Genomic DNA, 14827 nt, shown 5'->3' on the forward strand with positions numbered 1-14827 from the left:
ATATACATCTTCATTTTTCATAATTTCAGAACTACTTTGGATGTTTGGAAGCAAAAGTGTCCACAAATGTCTGCTGGAGATTCTTTTAACTTTTGTTCTGTCATGGAATATTTGTGCTGCACATGTGGAGTAGTGAATGGGAATTTGTGCTTGATAATTTTGGATTTGATCACGTCTCTGCCATGTGGTGTAACCTCTGAAGATATCTTGCTCAGGGAAAATATGCATGTTAACATCTTTTGTCTGGTTTCCCTGCTAATAGGTTTGTGAACTACTGTTCACTCTTGTGCAGTTGTCACCAGACCTGAGTGATGTGGAGATATTATTTGCAGGTGATAAAAAACTGCAAAAGCCAGATCTGGCTAAATAACACATGACAAAGTGTGTTAAGCTTGGGAATTGAATCTCTTCAGTCCAACCTATTTGAATGAATCTTTAATGAATACTGTGATCAAACTGTAGAAATACTAATGAAGCTTTTATATAAAAGGGCTGGAAAGATGTTTTGGTGCTTTGCATGTCTTATTTTTTACAGAAAACATAGAAGAATAGTTACTAGTCTTTTTCAAGTGTGTATTTTCATTTGTCTATCTATTGGCTATATTTGATGAATGAATCTATATCTAGTCTATATATTTTTTGAAAAATAAAAGAATGTCCATCAAAGTTCTCAGAGCCTGACCTGTTATCATCAGTCATGTTATTTGACTAACTGATCCATGAACTAATTGGTTTTGGTTTAGGTCTAGTCTTGACTTGGGCTGGTAAAACTTTGAATTACATCAGCTGTTATACATTCAGTTGTCAGTTTATTAGGAACACGGAGCTAAAACTGAGTCAGTCTAATCCAACAGTGCTGCAGTAAGTGCTCCTTCATACAGGTTTCAATTTTTGATGAAAGTGTGTTAGAGAGGTGGCAGTTTTACTGTATGATCATTCTGCATTGCATTATGTTGACAGGTGTTCCTGTTATTTTGTCCAACCAATGAGGATGGGCTGAACAACCCTCTTTGATAATGCATTACAACTCAACAGCACCTTATACTGCAGTCTGCAGAATGATCATAGAGTTGAATCAACAAATCTTTAACACACTTTGTTCTCTAACTGAACATTACAGCATTCATTAAAGAGGATTTACTGCAGGATTGGACTGTATGAGTTTTAACTGGGTGACTATCCAATCAGAGAAGGTGAACACACAGTTAAACATTTGATGGCAGCTTCCACACTTTTGCTATAAACATTCTGGTTGACAACAAAGAAGCAGTGAATTCTCAGCTATTAATCATCTTCAAAACTATAGAGTTACATGACTCAAATAATTGTTCTCTAAACAAATGTCAAAGCTGGAACTCGTGTTGATAATTGAGGATTTTCTTTTTGTATCATGCACAAAGGGCTCACAGTGGTGAGATACTTTCTCCACACAGGTAATTAACTGTTGTGTTTATTTCCTTTTCAGGCACCAATTCAGTGGACGAGCAAGGAAACACGGTAAGTTTAACTGTCACTCTCTCACACACACACAAACACACACACACACACACACACACACACACACAATTCCTGCAGCGGTGATCCTGCACACATTACCAGCAGTACCTGTCATTACCTGTGCTTTCAGGTGATTGTGGTTGGAAAGCTTGTGTCCACACAATGAAGACACATTTACCCATCTATTCAGGCTCAAATGAGATATTCACACGTGTGTCGACCAGTGCTGCACTGATGCGTTGATTTGTGTCGGCACACTTTAGCACACTGCTGTTTTTTCTTTGATTTGCTTCCTTTTGATGTGTGCGGGTGGAGATCCTCTTCCTGTTCTGTAAATTGCTAATGGGCACACTTCACAGGTGTGTGTGATGTGTGTCTGTCTGACAGAGGTATAAATAAGGACTGGCAGGCCGTCATGCAGACGACTGAAGGAGCTGCAGGAGGCATCAGTGTGGGAAAGGAAGGAGTAGAGCACACTTATGTCACCTTCAGCATCCCCCTTTTGTTCTCTGTCATACTGTAATATAAGGGCTGGTGTGGCTGGGCGGCACACTCGACAGGTAGCTGTGACATGGTGGAGCGGTGAGTTTGGGAAAGTCAGGAACATCAGAAGACCTGTTCACACCTGGTGTTAACATGAGTCTCCACATGACTGACCACTTGTTAAGTGGAAACCACTTGTGATCACTAAATGTACAATAATGATTTTCTTACTCTTTATTTCTCATGCAGCTCACCATCTAATTTACATTTGTGTATGTATTGCTAAAAAAAAAAAAAAACTAACATAAACTGTACTATGGTGGTCTCCTTCCATGGGAGTGGAGATATCACATGGTGCACAAGTGTGTACAGCAAACATGCACACATAGCACACACACACACACACACACACACACACACACACACACACACACACACACACATTAACACAAAGTGAACTTTTGCTGGGAGAGCAGTAGTTACACACTGTAGCTTCAAAAACCTTGTGCAAATAATGCCTCAGCATATGACAGCTGCAGTAGTGGGCTACTACAGTGAATGAAAAGACAGAAGATTTGAATTATTCAAGCTACTGTGATCAGTATAAGTGGTTTCTACTGTATTTAACTTCAGATTTCGAAGCCTCAATCAGTAACTTTTTGCCAATATGAAAGTAAAATTTTCCTGTATTCATGATAGAACAGTTTGATTTTAAAAATGTACCCTTTGTGTTTAAGTTTCAGTTTACATAACAAAACAATCTAAATTAAAAGGCTACTTTTGGAGCTTTTAGCAGCATCTTGAGGTGTTCTTCCTCATGCTTGTTGACAGATATCAACGAAGGCTCTGAAAAGCTAGTAAGTGGACCTTTGAGCTTACATTTGCTTTGTGTATTTTGTAATTAAGATAAAATAAGATATTCCTGTATTAGTCCGACAATGGGGAAATTTGCAGTGTTACAGCAGCAAAGTGACGGTACAAAGAAAGAAAAACTGCAAAATGACAATATCAAGTACTTAAAAAAGATAAATAATATAACATGTACAAATGAGATAATTGAATATATAAATATAACAAAAAAATAGCCGCAGATAGGTGATATTTCACAGATGGTGAGTTAAATTATTGCACATGGTGAGCTGTCAGTCTTTGGTTTGTGTGTGGTCTACTGAGTGCAATGTTTTTTGTACAGTCTGATGGCAGCAGGAAGGAAAATATTGATCATAAATTTAAAAGACAGGCCTGTTGTCACTAATCTCACAAAATGCATCCAAAATCTAGTTTCAACCTGCATCTGAAATATTGATAACTGATATATAATCTATAGATAAAGACGTGTAGGATTCCAGATTGTTGGAACGAGTTCATACTGGTGAAACAGCTCTACAATAAAATGGTAAAAATAAATAATTGATAAAATCGATATATGGTGGTCAGTGTTGATATTGAGGTGGGAAACACTGAGGCCATGTCTCAGCTCAGACAGGATCTGCTGCCAGAGGTGTTGGTGTGGGAAGACAAGGCACTTCAAAGGGCACACTTCTCTCACATTAGGATCCTTTTGTTGGGACCAGAGAGCCAAACGTGTCAGGACGGCTTCCTGCACAATGGCCTTTGTCTCTGTGACTTTGAAGCTGCTGGTGTGGGAACGTGGAGTCATCCACAGGAAAATTATATTTATTGTCTTCATTCAACCTCCTTCAGCAAAAGGCAGAAGAATCACATGTTCCTCTGACTGAAGCCTCCAGTAACTTCATGGTCAGCTTTTTTCTTTAAAGTACTCTATCAAGATGAGGATGTTGCTTTCTTACAGTTTGATTATCCAGATTAAATCAATGTCTTTCAGACCCTGACAGCTGAAAATGAGTCTCAGTTCTCTTGTTTTGCTGACCAGGTCTTTTCTGGCCTTAATGTGGCTAAATTAAAGCAGCTGTGATATGTGAGGATGTGAGCATGTGGGAGTGATGGCGTCTTTGGTCTCGGCTCGGTTCACTTCCTTACAGCTGGGCAGGACTGCTTCCTTCAAAGAGCACACTTATCTCACCTGCACATCCTGCCAGGAGCGTTCAGCTCCAACAGATGACACACTCCTCATGTCCATGTTAGGTCGTCCTGTGCTGTTCGTCAGAGCCTTCAGAGGACACACTTCTCTCACCTCCTCGTCCCTTAACTCTCTCTCGTCTTCACAGGACATTTGCTGAACAGGACTGTGACATTTGGCATGTGCCGGAGCTGTGTGGGAAATGTACAATACTTCAAAGAAAACACTCTTCGGTGGCAGGAGTGTTGGTGTGGGTGGGTGGTCTCAGGCACGTTGTCCAGCTTCTGCTTTGGTAATAAAGTTACTACACCTACTCTTAGCTGCTTCAGTGAAGCTGAGGAGCTCTCTGCAGTTTAGAACCGTTTGATCAATTGATGAGTTGATCACAGGCTTGCAACCAATGATTATTTTCATCATCAGTTAATGAGCCGATTATTTCTTCTTTGCCAATCACAGTTTCCACACGACACGTAGACATCTCCAGTTATGTTCTCCAGAAAAAACAAATATTCAATTCAAAAACTGTTCTTCATGAGAAATATTATTTTGATTTTTTGATGACTTCAGAACAGAAGTGATGATAATGAACATTGTGAGGTGATGATCTTTAGTGTGTTGTGAATGTCTTAGCCTGATCTTTGTGAAATTAAATTGATGACAGTTTTTAATAATGAATGAACCATTTGCTGGTGTCTAAATGAGACTACAGAGGTTGTCGGGGACGTTAAACATGAAAATTGATCTTCTCACCAGTCCACCTTCACAGCTTCGTTGTTTTTATATAAACTACCTCTAACTCTGTCAGAGGAAAGGTTTTTGTAGAAGAGGTCAGAGTTAAATCAAACTACAAGCTGAAGTTTTTTGGTGGTGACAGTGAAGTCATGTGACTTTGGTGTAGTTGGTTTTATAGCCTGACATTAGCTTTTTACTTCTGCTGATTTGTATTTCAAACATCATAAAGTGATGTTCATTAGATAAGATAATTCTGCTGAACTAAACCTGTCAGGATCAGAAAATTATGTTGATATGAAGACATATGGAAAATCAAATTGACCTTTTGTGGAGGGAACCAGGGTGATGATAACTTCAGGGTTGGGCTACAAAAATACATCATCCCTGCATGACTGTATTGATTAGTGAGTCTGCACAATCAACAAGAGATTAATCAGTCAGAAATCTTTCATTTCTTCTCAATCTATAGTCAGAGGTCAGAGGGCTCATTTAGCTGCATAACAGTGAGCTTGTAGCAGGAACTGCACAGACATTTACATTGAAGTCTGCAATAAAGTCGTAAAGCTGTCGTAAAGAATTTCAAGTGGAGTTCAGTGACAGTTGAACACGTTGACTTGTGGTCTGCATTTCAGCCACAGTGTTTTGCATGTAGAGATAGTGTCTATCACTGGAGCTGCTGAGAGCTGTGTGAAACGTCTGGACTCAACATGATGAAAATGAGCAGCTGTCATTGCTGTGAGATCAGTATGTTAAACTATGTGTTAATTGTAGAGTGATGATGCGGGAACGAGGAGCCGTCCTTTCCTTCCCGCTGTCACGCATTATAAACTCCTTGGCTGTATCCTGTCTAGGCAGACTGAGTCACTTCAAAGCTGAGGCACACTTCTCCCCACACACACACACACACACACACACACACACACACACACACACACACACACATACATACATACATAGGGTACAGGTGTCAGAGGTGAAACTCTGAGAAGAAATTCTTCAAAGGACACACTTCTCATAAACTTTACATCTTATTGTGCTTCAACCTTTTTCAGAAGGCTGTGAGGTGAAAGTGCGGGAAATCAGGACACACTTCTCTCATCTTGCATTATAGCCACAATCACTTTTCAAAAATTAAGAAATCACGTTCTAAATCACTTATTTCATTAAACATTCTGCGACTTGAAATTCCTTTTCCAAAAACCTGCAAATAATTATTATTATCAATGAATAATTGCCAATTATTTTCTTGATTAATTGATCAATCAAAAGAGAAAATAAAATGTAGTGCTCAAGGTGACATCATCAAATGTCTTTTTGTATGCAGGCAACAGTTATGTAATTTACTGTTTTTTAAGACACAGAAATATAAGTTGTTTGAAATTAAATGATTAATTAATTATTAATTATGTACATGCCAATTACTTTTTTGTTGCTCGACTAATCGACTGATCGTTTCAGTTGTGGGTTGTTTGTAAGTAGAACTGATGGTGTCTGACATCCTGTCAGACATTATTGTTTGTAGATTTAAATTTCTGATAAATCTCCTCTCAACTGCCCATAATGAGAAAGTCAAACATGTTCTTCGAAATTCATTAAAGAACTGAATTTGATATTGTGGCATGATGGTGTATGATATATAGTATATGGCACGAGTCAAACATGTTGCTCATGTCTTCAGTCTCCAGGCAGGACGATGTCTCAAACAGCATTTGGCTCACTGTGGGAGGTGCTGTTCACACTGCACACTTATCTCACCTTCCTGTCTCTAACTGTTTCCTTCATTGGACTTGACGTGTGTCAGAAGTGGACACTTGTGTCAGCAAGGTGTGACGAAGTCCGCTGTCCACCAAGCTGCTGCTGCTGCTGCTCCAGCAGCAACATGTTGAGATACATCTCACGGTAAGACAGTGCACATGTCTGCAGATGCTGATTAAAACCAAGAGGAATATCAGTACATGTGACTTTGTGGAGAATATGATCTAAAGGTTCAGAGGAAAAGAGCAAAGTTTGAAAGAATGTGTTTTTATGATGTGGCATAAACTAAAAGATGGAGAACATCTGCACACACTTTTCACTTTGCTCCATGCTTCTGATATTACACCTTCAAATAGGGCACACATGTTCTCCAGCTGTGGCAACCAGTTCTGATATTTGACTATGATGCTATCGATGGCACTGTGTCTTCAGGAGTGTTTTATACACTGAAGATGATCCATTCAGGAAAAAAGTGTCTCCAGGTCTGTCAGTGAAAACAACGTTGTTATTACTGGAAGGAAACAATGGATGAAAGTATCAAAAGAAGAGCAATGATGTAACAAACTGGGATTTTCCTTTAATGGTGGTATTGTAGTTGTCTTCAACTTGTTTTCCATGTGACAAAAAGGCATTACCTCCTGACTCCTTCAGGTGCCACTGATTAGACAGATTTTACTAACCTGCAGAAACAGAGGAACAGCTGAGACTGGGGTGGGTTCAGTCATTGTTTATTGATACATTCTGGTTGTGAGTATTATATTGAATACAATATTTTGTCTCTGTAGCAGAGTAGTGTCCGTCCTTCACCACAGACTGATCTCCTTTCTGTCGGATGTCAGTTAATGGCTGTTTTACTTCACTTACTTTCCATTTATCAAGTAATACAGTCTCTGAGTCTTTCCTGCTTCTAAAAATATTTCATTTTGAAGGTCTATGTCTCCAACAGATAAAGTTGTGATTCTCTTCATATGGCAGAATGCCCTGTGTTGTACACACTGTGTTTGGTGTGTGGGAACCTGTTCCCTACCTGCTCTCCCAGGCTGCAGGCCTGCGGTCATACTGAGGTGTCGATGGGGTTTTAACGGCCTGATTCACCACCCCACCCACCCCCCTCACACACACACACACACACACACACACACACACACCACAACAAGCAGCAGCTGTGCTCTGCCCCGACATCGATTCACCATTGTGTGTTAGCATCTGGTCTCCTCAGATGACGTATTTTCATGAGAGAAAGTCTCATACAGCACTTTAACAAGTTCATCCTCCTGTGTCAGAGGTGGAGTCACTGATAGTTGATGTATTGAATTAGTTAATCACAGTGGGGAGTACAGGGATCTGAAAAATCTGAGCTAAGAATCAAATGTGTTTGAAGGGTAAAGTGCCTTTAGAATACAAACAAAATTGAGTTGAGAGTACCTTAAGACTGGAAACGTGTGCACAGGGTTTACTTTGACACCAGGGGAGTCCTGATTGTGGTCTGTAGCAGTACTTGGACTCAGTGGTGATTTAGTCAATGGTTTTTAAAATTAAGTCAAGTTTTCTGAATAAAAATGTAGAAAAGATGAATGAAATTCTGAAAGCAGGAATGGTCTGGGCTGCAATACTACAACCCTGTACTATAGACAAGCCAACTGCAGGGGACGGCAAGCAACCGCCACAACACTGTTCACATTTTTATTTTTTCTGTGAGGCTAGGCCCTTCATGTTTTGCACTTCAGTGTTTGGATATTAAATGTTAACCCTTTGTTTGGGTTGACTCTGATACAGTGGTTGATATTTCTGTAGGGACAAACTTTAACTAAAACTGTCTGAAGTTAGGGCTGCACAATTATAAAAAAATATACGGTAATTGAAATCACAATATGGCCGTGCAATATAATAAGTGCAATATCCAAATTGAAGGGTAGAACTAGTCACATTGTTGTGCATTATTGGCACCAAAAGTGTTGTGGTGCTATAGAGACGTCCCGACCTACAAATCATATTCTTCAGATGTAAAGGAACATGTTTGTTTGGTACAAGACCAACAAAAAACAACATTTTTGTATTTTTTTCAATGAAAATGAAACGAAAAAACTATCATTTCAACTGAAATTGCAATATCTGCCAAAATAAGTTTAGGATTTTAGACATTGAACTAATTACGTGACCAATAGAGAGGCGAAGGGTCAGATGTCACAGCTGTCTTTCTGTGGTTCGTACTGTAGAAATAATGGAGTTGACCTCACAGCAAGTCAGTGAGGTTTACAGTTTGGCCACCAGGTGGAGTCATTCACCTCTGCTCCCACCTTTGTTTCATAGTCCTGATTAACCCTGCACAGCTCTGTCTCCTCCTCATCTTCCTCCTCTACCACATCCTCCCTGCTAAACTCCTCCTTACTTCAACCTCCTGCTTTCTGTTCTTCCCTCTCCTTCTAGTTCTTTTCCTCCTCCCTCACACTGACCATTTCTGTCTTATATTCCTCGTCATATATTATTTCTCATGACCTAACGTTTCTGTTTTTTCTGCTTTTCATTAGCACTCTTTTTTTCTTTCTTTCCCTGTTCTTATTTTTTTCTCCTCTTCTTCAAGCTGATGTCAGTTTTTAACACTTTGGGAAACGTGTCTGTTTAACCGATATGCTGCATTGTATCGTCACATCAAACATAAACCCTGAGTTGTTGTATTGGATTCACTGATTAGTCCTGATGTGATGCAGACACGTTTACTGTCAACACGATGCATTGATTGATTGATTGATTGATTGATTGATGTATGTGATTGATCGTCAGTCAGATTTGAATAATTTCTCTCTCCTTTTCTCTCTCTGACAGATTCCAGATGAGTTCGACAGAGGTGAGTGTGACCACACTTTCGTGTGTGTGTGTGTGTGTGTGTGTGTGTGTGTGTCAATGTGTCAATTTTTGTTTGAATGACGGATCACTTCACAGAGCCTCGGTGGCACTGCCAACTTCTCTCACTGTTTGTGTGTGTGTAACAACCACCTATATGCCCCTGTCCCATCATTCACCCCGTACCACCCAAACTCACCACCCAAAATACACACACATTTACATTCTGGTGAATTATCCAGAGAAAGACATTTGGCAGCAGACTGAGCTTCAGACCAACAGCAGAGGTCAGAGGTCACAACAACCTCTTGGATGTATGATAATATATAATATAATAATATAAGATAATTATAAGTAATTTCATCTGTATTGAGAAATACTTGCTCCTGGAAACTCCTGGAAAAGTCACAGTAAACAACAAACAGCGAGTCATCAAATGAAAAGAAGCGTTTTCAGTCACAGCTGCAAAGTTTTACACTAACACTGTGTCAGCCCCTGCCAGTTACAAGCTAACAAACAACATAATTTAATATAATAAAAGATGCTAACTAAGCTAATCATTCTGATAGGTCTGCTTGTCTGTGATTCTGGTCTCAATGGACTCTTCATGTGAGTCTGGGTCTGACTGAGGCTCAAACATGTGGCTGAGTCTCTCTGGCCCTGTCCAGACCTGCATTAACATGCCTCTTCAGTTATCCGATCACAGATAGTCAGCTCTAAATTCATCCGTTTACACCTGCGTTTCCACATGAGTCTCGATTTACCAATTGTGATCGGATCTCACTTCCTGCTTTATATGTAAATACACAGGTATGTGTTGTTGTTTTTAGCCAATCGTGTGTGAGTGAGAGTGACAGAGAGTGAGCGAGCGAGAGATGGAGAGAGTGAGCAGGGCACGGAGGGGTTGAGCAAAGTAATGTTGCTGCGCGCAGGTCTTATAATGAAATAAAGTTCTATCCATTTAAAATAGTAAAAAAAATCCATTCTTTATGAAACTGTGTTGGGACTAATCACACTGACAGAGGACATCAGTAGAGTATTTGGTCCTTCACTGTGGCCCAGGACACATTTGCGCTCACACTGCTCTCTGCTCTTCCACCTGTCAACCTGGACCAAGCAGGTGGTGGGCGGGGCACAAGGCCTGATCCAGATTTCTTAATCAGGGTAGAGAGTGAGCAGATGACCTTCAGACCCAGTTTTTGATTTTTGTTTTTCACTTTTTGTGTGTTAAACACAATATTAATCATAGCAGATGATTTTTAAAGAGTTTTAAATGTGTCTGGAGGAACTTTAATGATAGTCTTTCATGTTGTGGCCAATTTTAAATGCACTGCACTGATCCAGTGCAGCTGACACTGGTTAACTATTGCTTCTGGGCTTTCAGATCTTCACATTGATCCGCTGCGATTAGATTCCCCCTCCAAACGAGTTCTGATCTCCTGCTGCTAATAATCACTTCATCAATAACTCTCTCTCCCTGAGGTCCAGTCTGTGTTTCCTGCCTGCTCATATCCCTCCAGCTGATTCCATTCCTCCGCCACTCCGTCCATCATAAAATACTCCCCAGGGTCCACTTTTTCCTTATCTGACTCCAAAACTGCACTTCTTCATCCCTCCCTCTGTCTGTAACTTTATTACCGCCTCTCCTCTCTTCATGTCTGTTCATCTTCATCTCTGTCTATATCTGTCTGTCCATCTGTCTTTATCTCCGTCCTGCTCTCTGACTCTATGAGGTCTGCAGCTCATAAAGCTAATGTGTTGTTTACAGCCGGAGGCTCGTTAGCTGAACTAAAACGGAACAAAGAGTGAAGTGAAGTCTGATGCAGACATGCAGACAGACCAGAGAATGGAATTGATGGTTGGCTGTGTAGATGGACAGACTGGTGGACAGATCGATGGATAGATTGATTGATGAACAGAAGGAGGGATGTGTGCGCAGGCAGGACTGGGCCTCAGGGACGCAGAGGTATTGACGAAGGGATTACTAGTATCAGCAGGCAATCAGAATTCATTTAACCAGAGAGTTCTGTCCCCATGTACGGCTCACAGCTGTCCCTCACACACACACACACACACACACACACACACACACCACACACACACACACTCTCACACACTCACACACTCACACACTCACACACACACACACACTCACACGCACTATAGATATTTTAAGTTGGTAGTATACCCAACCAAGCCCAACGACAGATTGGGTCGGCCGGCACGTTGGCCAAACATTAGGCAACAAACCTTTGAGTTTTGAACGACTAATTAAGAAGGGCTGACATGATGTTTCATGTGTTTTTAGTGAAATATAAAAATGATCAAACTACTTTGTTTGTTGGGCTGATAATGCTAATGGTAAAACATTACAGATGTTACAACATTACATTTGGCTTTTAATTTCTCTGTGAAGCTCTATTCTTCTTTAGACAATGATTTCTGTCACTTCTTCATGTGAACAACAAAGTGCAACACTGTGACACTCTAGTGGAGAGAGTCTGAAAATGTGTTATGTTATACCAATATTTCAATGATGTCACAACCCCATGCTTTTGTTTTGAGAGATGGTCAGACAACCCAGCCCTGAGGCCAAGTGCCCACTAAAAGACAGGATGACAGATTTGACAGATTTGAGTCCAAATGTCATAAGGAACCATGACACATATTTTCTCCAAGACTCCAAGAGCTCCACTGTTCTCAAAAGCCTTTTTAAAATCCATTGGAGCCTCTCTGTTGCAGATGTTCCTTCATCCCTGTGAACACACAGTCATTTATTTTAACTCAGTTCCCCACCCACTGTCTCTCTGCCCCAAATACCAATTAGAGCAATAACTATGTTTTAATCTGCCACTTAAAATAGTCTATGTTTGAGTAATGTTTACTGAAAACTACAGTGGCCGATTTACATCTTCAGGAGGAACCAGTGGACTCAGAGCTGAGAGCCACAGACAGAGGAGAGAGAAGGACTAATGCACATGAAATGTTTTCAGAAACACAGAATAACATCAGACTGGTTCTTTTAGGTCAGTGTTAGGTGAAGTTATGGGGATTGTTGTGGTAAAGGTTTGGATAATTTGTGAAAGTCAGCTCATTGTCCTGTTACCAATAAGAAAAATATAAATTAATGTCAAACTTCAAAACGGATGCATTTTATTTTTTCAGATGTTTAAGCTAAATAAAGAAGATTCAGGACTTATTTATTTATGTCTGGACCGCCTATGGTCAAATCCTGATTTTACAACTGTGACGTTGTCTGACAAAATCGCCAAACACAAATGAAAGACAAAGACTGAGCTGTGATTTCGTCTGCATTAACTGTAAAATGATAACTCCGAGAGAAAGTAGGAAGAGACACAATATCTTTCTTATTTATGAGTTATATTTTCAGACTTTTGCCAGAGAGAGCGAGAGAATTGGTGTGATGTATCACAAAACGATAAAACAAATAATCGAGGCAAATTCTTTGCATCGAAGCTTCATTTAATCCATATGAAGTTCTTACACTGTTGAGATATGGGTTGCAAACATGATTTGATGGGCTAGCAGGCCAGAGAAAACGACAGAAATGGTCTAAACAGTAACACTTTAGAAAGCAATATATCAGCAAAATAAAATCTTCAGTTTATTTGACTGCAGTAAGTAGTGTCAGCAGGTGTTGGGCAATCATTCAACATAGTTGATAAAAGTACATTAGCCAATTTTATGAAATTACAGTATGATATTTAAGGCCTAGTAATAAATATCAATAATTATTAATTCACATTTTTCAATAAATCACAGCATCATAACGACAGGTTTTTTTATGGACAGCTGCACCATGTTCAGTTTAGCTTCAGCTCAGTTCCCAGACAAGACAGCATTTTATACATGATTGTGACAGACATGCGCTCGCTGTCCATGGTGGAGGATGAAGGCTTTTCGAAGATGACGTATGATATTCGATGAAATTTAAGCAATAAAAATGTAAATTTTTCTTAAAATGACATCATTTAGTTACCATTTTCTTTTCTCTTTTTTATATTTTCTGTTGCTCTTTAATGAGACAAAAGTATTTCTTATCCGATTACTCGATTAATCGATGGAATAATGGGTAGAATACTCAATTACTAAATTTATCAATAGCTGCAGCCCTAGTTGAGAGGCTGGATTTGAACACACAATGTTACGTTTACATGGATCACTGACGTTAAAGCAGGATCCTCAGGTTGTTGAGTCATTGATAGTGAAACTAAGCTTGTTGGATGCAGCGGTCAGTGGATGAAGACCTCACATGATCATGACATCATCATATTGTCATCACATCACATTGATTTTACTGAGAGGTGATAAATGATATTGAGTTATTAACTACTGACTTATACATCGTTTTGATCTAAATGCTTCCCTGCACATTTCCCATCAGTCCTTTTCAGAGTAATGAGGGCCAATCATGACCTCAGGGACCTCTTAGGGACCTTAGGGACCAGGGCCATATCATCCCTGATGAGCTTAGGGATCAGGGTAAAAGTTCATGATCCCTCAGGGAGGAGAGATAGATAAGCTGTGCTCTTTCATCTCCTTCGTCCTCTCCTCCTTTTCTTCCATACCTCTCAGTCCGATCCTCCTCCTCCTTATCTTTTCTTGTTCCTCCCTGACCGCCTCCATTCTCCTCCTTTTTTCTCCTCTCTCTCGCTCTTCGTCCAGTATCCTACTTACTTTCTTTTTCCTGCTCCTCCTCCTCCTCCTCCTCCTCCTCCTCCTCCTCCTCCTCCTCCTCCTAAGGGAGCAGCAGAAGGTGAGTGGAGGGCTGGACGATGGATGGAAGGATGGATGGATGGATGAATGGATGAATGGATGTATAAATAGGTCTTGTGGGACATGTTTAGCTACAGACTCTGTTTGTGCGCCAAGTGGCGGCATTCGTGTATGCAATGCAGAGGAGCGTCGGATACCATGGTAACCAGGGAATGTGCCACCTCATACACACATGCACATGAACATGCTCATGCACACAAAGACGCACAAATCAACCCCCCTTGGATTTCATGACATCTATAATAACCCTGTGTGTGTGTGTTCCTTGAAAAAACACACACACACCCAAACATAGAGTAGATGAACAAGAACTTTGTGTTTCCTAGCATTTTGAAATGGTTCGTAAACACTCAATAGTCAGAGTAAAACTTGGAAGCAAAAACTATCAGCTGTCTCTCAGCTTTACACTGGATTCGGATTGTCAAAAACTCTTAACACTGAACACAAATAAAACATGCAAAATTCATTTCAAGATTATTTTTCTCACTCTTCTTTAGGAAGGCTGCACAGTTAATGGAAATATAATTGAAATCGCAATATGGCCAAGTGCAATATCCAAATCACAGGACCAGCAATATTATTGATAAAGGTAAAATGTGTCACATTGTTGTTCATTTTTAGCACCATAAGTGTTGTGGTGCTACAGAGACTCCCCACTACAAATCATATTTGTTTGGTACA

At 40.1% G+C, this 14827-nt stretch overlaps 1 protein-coding gene across 1 annotated transcript in view; it reads left to right on the forward strand.

The window, feature by feature from the left end:
• The window catches only part of timm50 (translocase of inner mitochondrial membrane 50 homolog (S. cerevisiae)), a 45488-nt gene that overhangs the window by 6318 nt on the left and 24343 nt on the right, over positions 1–14827 (forward strand). Inside the window, exons 3-4 of the mRNA XM_056374500.1 lie at positions 1466–1497; positions 9332–9353. Coding sequence (XP_056230475.1) covers positions 1466–1497; positions 9332–9353 — 54 coding nt within the window. The remainder of the gene's footprint in view (positions 1–1465; positions 1498–9331; positions 9354–14827) is intronic.

This window comes from Seriola aureovittata, chromosome 4 (assembly GCF_021018895.1).
Source record: "Seriola aureovittata isolate HTS-2021-v1 ecotype China chromosome 4, ASM2101889v1, whole genome shotgun sequence".
NCBI classification, from domain to species: domain Eukaryota; kingdom Metazoa; phylum Chordata; class Actinopteri; order Carangiformes; family Carangidae; genus Seriola; species Seriola aureovittata.